This window comes from Ictidomys tridecemlineatus, chromosome 3, assembly GCF_052094955.1.
Source record: "Ictidomys tridecemlineatus isolate mIctTri1 chromosome 3, mIctTri1.hap1, whole genome shotgun sequence".
In the NCBI taxonomy this organism is placed as follows: Eukaryota; Metazoa; Chordata; class Mammalia; order Rodentia; family Sciuridae; genus Ictidomys; species Ictidomys tridecemlineatus.
The window spans coordinates 31841771-31847164 of NC_135479.1; the positions used below are offsets into that span (position 1 = coordinate 31841771).

General features: G+C 49.2%; 1 protein-coding gene across 1 annotated transcript; it reads right to left on the reverse strand.

Annotated features, from left to right (window-relative positions):
- Positions 1–2690: 2690 nt before the first annotated feature.
- On the reverse strand, positions 2691–3339 carry Ccdc182 (coiled-coil domain containing 182). The gene has a single exon (XM_078041252.1). It carries the CDS (start codon positions 3150–3152, stop codon positions 2691–2693), a length of 462 nt encoding a protein of 153 aa, XP_077897378.1. The 5' UTR covers positions 3153–3339.
- Between the last annotated feature and the right edge of the window lie 2055 nt (positions 3340–5394).

The following is a 5394-nucleotide window of genomic DNA, read 5'->3' on the forward strand; positions in this document are numbered from 1 at the left end:
CCAGATGTAATAGGCATCCAATGCCATTTTTGTTTCTTACATGGGGCTGAGGTCTGCCTCCTGCAAGCACCTGTCCTTTGTCACTAGGGCTGCCCTGTTGAATCAGCTCATCTAACCCTTTTTCTCTTGGCTGAGGGTGAGCTCTTATTTCCCCTTCCTCTTTTATGATGGAGGGACCTGCATTCAAGCCGCTGCCTCTCCTCGCCCCCCCCCGCCCCCACCTACTCCTCTCCAGGGAAGGGGAGGGACCTTCTGATTGGTGGGTTTGGAGTCAGATCTGCACTCACCTGGCATACTCCTTTCCTCTCTCCCAAGCTGTCCCTCTACAGCCAGATGACTCCACACTTCCACAGAAGCCTGCAGCTGTCCACCACTGCCTGCACTGTGCCTGGAGACAAGGTCAGATTCAAGGACAAGGTCTCTGCCGGTCCGGGTGACTGACAGACCCTAAACCCCAATCTCAGGCAGCTCTTTCAGCTAGAAAGGTGATATTTTGTCTCCATTTTGCCTGGCTCTTGTGTTTATCCCTTGACTGGGTCCTTACGCAAGCAGGAAGAAGAGGGATGACATTAGCCCCATCACACCCCAAAAGACAATCCGTCCCTTCCAGTGTTTGGAAGGATCTCCCTTCAAAATGTCTCCTGCCCACTCCCCAGGTCTTCCAGCATTGCCCTTCCCTCAGATTCCCTGGTCTCTCCCAACCTCTGCGCACACTCCCGGCTGTCTAGGACCCTCTTAAACTGTTGGATCAGAACTAAACACAGATGACTCCAAATGTAGTCTGACGGATGGGGATCCCTTGACGACTTCTCCTGTTCCCAGGAACTTAACTCTTGGGCAGTTGCAGAGGGCTGAACCTGAAGGTTCCTCAAGTCTTCCATATGAATTCACATTAGATCCTTCACCTCTGCATGGACAGTGGATATTTGTTAAACCTCTTATTAGAAAGCAAAGTTCTCCTTCTCCGATACATTAAACACATCACACACACACACACACACACACACACGCCCTCCGAGGTTTGAGTATCTCCTCCATCAAACAATCCTTTCTCCAAGAGCTCGCTCAACAATTTGTCCTGTGTATTTGTCCAGATGTATTTATGAGACAACTTCCAAAAAATACTACATATTAGTGAAGAGCAGGGTCTCTAAAGCTAGACATTACTAGGTTCAAATCCCAACCCCACCCACCCGTGTAACCTTGGGCAACTTATTTAGCTTCTCTGAGCCTTAGTTTCCTCAGAATCTTAAAAGTTTTTAATAGTAGGTACCAACAAAGGGTCATGCGTGGGGTCTGGAATACGTGATATTCTTGGTGACTCTAAGCCATGGTATTAGTAGCAAGGTGAACGTTGCTGGTACGACTATTACTATCACTTCAGCTAAGCCCTCTGGGGTAGAAATGACCTAAATTGAGAGTCGGGGACGCAGCCCTTCTGGGGTAGCTGCTTGATGGATGGATATTGAAATTAACCATGGCTCACGGGGGCCTTTTGTGAAGTTGAACCCAAGTTCCAGATGTTTTCATTTTATTTGGAGAGTCTGTGAAAGAAAGAGGAGGGGGCTGAGGCTGAGTTCAAAGGCCAGAGGGCATGGACGAGCTGTAGGTCCTGGGCTGGAGAGACAGAGGCCGACTCTGCTAAGGCTCTGGCCTCCCAGGCCGCTCAGTTCTGCTGCACGGCAGCATTTGGGGGTGGGGGCGTCCAGAGAAAGGACAGAAAGGAAACAGAAGGCTAACTGGAAATTAAAGGCACAGGGACAGATGATGAACTCCCAGTCACCCAGGTGACAATCTCGTTCCTCCACGACAGGTCCTTGACCAGACTGATGTGGTTCCCAAGTCAGAGAGGGGGTGAGCAGGATGATGAGTGAGCACAGGTGACCTGCACTCGAAGCCCACTCCCGCGACTTATCAGCATGGAGATCCGGGGTACAGAACTTGACTTCCTGCGTTGGTGTGACGCTGTGCCCTGCGAGGGCCGGTGGAGGCGAGTCGTGTGGAGGGTCTGTGCACTGGCTGATAAATATCTGGGCAAAGTTAGAATTCCTGCTCCGTGAGTCAGACGCGGAAATGGGCATACTATCGTCTAGTGCCATCTTACGGGTGTCGCCTCATCAGCGCCCTACCGCCGGGAGAGTTCCGCCCATCAGGGTCCTAACGAGCTCTGTCCATCTGATGGGCCAGTCTGCAGGCTAAATGGAGGGCAGCAGAGGTGGGCAAAGGCAGAGAAAAGTGAAAGAAGACAGGAAAAGCCAACAGGCGAGGACAAGAATTACAAACGCAGAGCAAGCTGGGGAACATCTCAGGGCCTGGACACAGGACCCGACCCCTCTGGGGAGACCAGACATTAAGAAACAAGTCATGAGAGCTTTGAGTCATTCCAAGAAAGGTAAATATCTGTTCAACACAATCAGTTTAAGAATATACAAGAAAAAAAGGCTGTACATCCAAAACGATGTCACCATTACCAACAGAAAACAGTTCCAGGTGCAAGTCACGGGGCGGGGGGGGGGGGGGGGTCTGAAAACCAAGGTCTTTTTAACCCCTCAGCAAGGTATTGTCTTGGTAGAAGGAAAGCAAAGGGAATGGGGGAAAAAGAAGAAAGTGGGTGGGGACTTAGGTTTGTCCTTCCATTTAAAAAAAAAAAAAATCTTCCATGTGACAATCTTTGCTGTGGCCCAGGCGGCTCAGTCCACCAGGCTCTTCCTGAGAGCACCCAGCGTGTAGCGGCCCCTGCCCAGCAGCATGTACTCCAGCCACTTGCAGTGCTCCCGGAGCTGCTTCTCACGAGGCAGCAGGAAGGTGAGGACCTTGTTGCGCACGATGCCCCGGTCCTCCTCCTCCCTCAGCCGCTGCTTCACGCGGGCCGCCTGCTCCCCTTGCTGCGCCAGGATGCTATTCATCTCGCAGAAGGAATCTTCCAGGTAGTGGATGGCCTTCAGCGCCTCCTTCTTAAAGTCCTCCAGCTCCAGTTGCATCCCAATCACCTTCTGCTGCAGGATCTCCAAGTCAGCCGGCAGTGGGAGGCAGGAGGGCCATGACTGGGAGAGGGAGAGGTCTCCGGACTGGAGGCCGCTCTCTACCATCTTCTTCCCTTGTAAGGTATTCACCTTCATGAGGATGGACCCAGCCTGATAGAGTGGATCCATTGCCTTGCTTCCCCGATGGACAGAGAGGGAGCCCAGAGACCAGCCAGATCAGGGAGTTATTTCGCCTAGAGGCACAATCATTTGGAGTGCAGAGATCCTATGCACTGTGACATCAAGACCCCTTTGGCCAACCAGGAGGAAAGCCACAATCTGCTCATTTGCATATGGCTACTTCCCTTGTTTGGTAACCTGGAGTGACCGTCTACTTATCTTCCCAAATTAACCCTCCTGAGATGTGGATGCTCCTCCGTTCGTTCATCATCCTTCTAGAATCAGAGCTTAAACTTTTCTTTAACCCCAGGGACAAGCCAAGTTACAGAGCAGGGGAGAAAAACTGGCAAGACATGGCAGGGCAAGCCAGGCTCACTGGCTGCCAAGACCCGATGGTCTCCGTCCCTGGATGGTCTTGGCATCGTAGCTGGTCTTCAGTGGCTGACCAGTAAAACAAGGACATTGTCAGGCAGGATGCCTAGTTCTACATGGAGCATTAAAATGCTATAAGAGTGATATGATTCCAAATCCATATGCCTATGCCAGAATTCTAGATTTTCTTTGAGTTGTGAGAAATATACTTAATTATTTTGGTGGGGGAAATTGAACACAGGGGCACTTATCAACTGAGCCACAACCCCACCCCACTCCACCCTTTTGTTGTTGTTGTATTTTATTTAGAGATAGGGTCTCATTAAGTAGCTGAGGCTGCCTTTGAACTTTGAGCTGCTGGGATTACAAGCATGTGCCGCTGTGCCTAGCAAATGTATTTAATTTTGATGTACGGTCCTGAACAGCAGCCGAATCAGTATTTGCAGGGTGAAAATGAGTCACATTTATTCAGTATATACTTCCTGAGTGTTCACTGTGTACTGGGACCAGGGAACAAATGTAAACAAGAGTGCATAGTTACTCACCATACCCAAATGTCGACACATATAAGAAAATATATATATATGTAGAAAGGTGGACCTTGCACTTTTTATACTTTCGGAAAATGCTTCTAACATCATCTACATTGGGCTTAGCCAAGAACCAAACTCCATGTTTTAGATTGCAAACTCTGCCTAGACCTCTCTCCTGGGCTCCAAATTTAACATCTTCCCAACAGCAAGCTTCAAATCCAGTCCATCCAAAACTGAATCGATTCCCTCTTCACCCAGACTGGTTCCTGTTCTGGTGTTGCTATCTGATTAATGACATCAGCCTAGGGCAACACCCACTCTGGTACCCACCTGAGAAACCAGTGCCCCAGTTCAAATACCTGCTCCCTCCCAAATTCGTGCTGAAATCCTAATTGCTTTTGTGACCGTAGGAAGAGGTGAGAGACTTTAAGAGGCAGAGCCCTCTTAAAGTTGCTCTCAGGAATGGGCTCTTTATAAAAGGGTGAGTCTGGTCCCCCCCCCCACTTTCTTTCTCTTTCTCTCTCTTTGTGCTTCTCCCATGGGAAGGCCCTCACCTGATGCCAACACCTTCATCTTGGATTTTCCAGCTACTAAAACTGTAAGGAAATAAATTTCTTCATGCATTGCTTAGCCTCAAGTATTTTATTTTGCTTTAGCAGAACACAGCAGAGTAAGCCGACTGGGATCAACCTAGATGCTTCTACGTCCAAGTGGCTCTAAGTTCTTTTCAATCTATCATCCCTGAGCACTCCACCATCAAAGTACCTGCTCGGAGTCCCAGGTCCATCACCTATAAGCTAGGTCTCTTTGGCGGGTTACTTTGTATCCTTGAGCCTCAGTTTCATTATCTGTAATGTAGGGATACTAATTTAGTGGTGTGCTGCTCTCGGGGAGAAAAATAAAAAGTTAAGCTCTGATTTATAGCTATTTCCAATTTCCATGGAATAAATACTCCTAGTACAGCCAGTTTCAAGCTACCAACATGATGTTCCTGGGAAGAGAGGCTTAGAATCAGCCTGCCTGAGCCTGTACAAGCACCACAGGACCCATGACGAGGGGGCTGCTGCCTTCTCTCTGAGATGCAGACTGACCATCTAGGGTGACTCATGCAGGCACCAAAGAGGGCGTTTTGCAGGGAAGTTCATGGCTAAACTAAGGTGGAATTGTGATTCACAAGATGGAAAAAGCAACTCTAACTATTGAAACAAACAAACAAAAAATATTTGGTGGAAAGAGCACTCACTGGTCTAGGAATCAGGAGATCTGGAATCCAATTGCTGTGTGATCCCAGGTCCATCACCTCCTATCTCTGAGCCTATTCCCTCACTGTAATGTGGGGAGGTGGG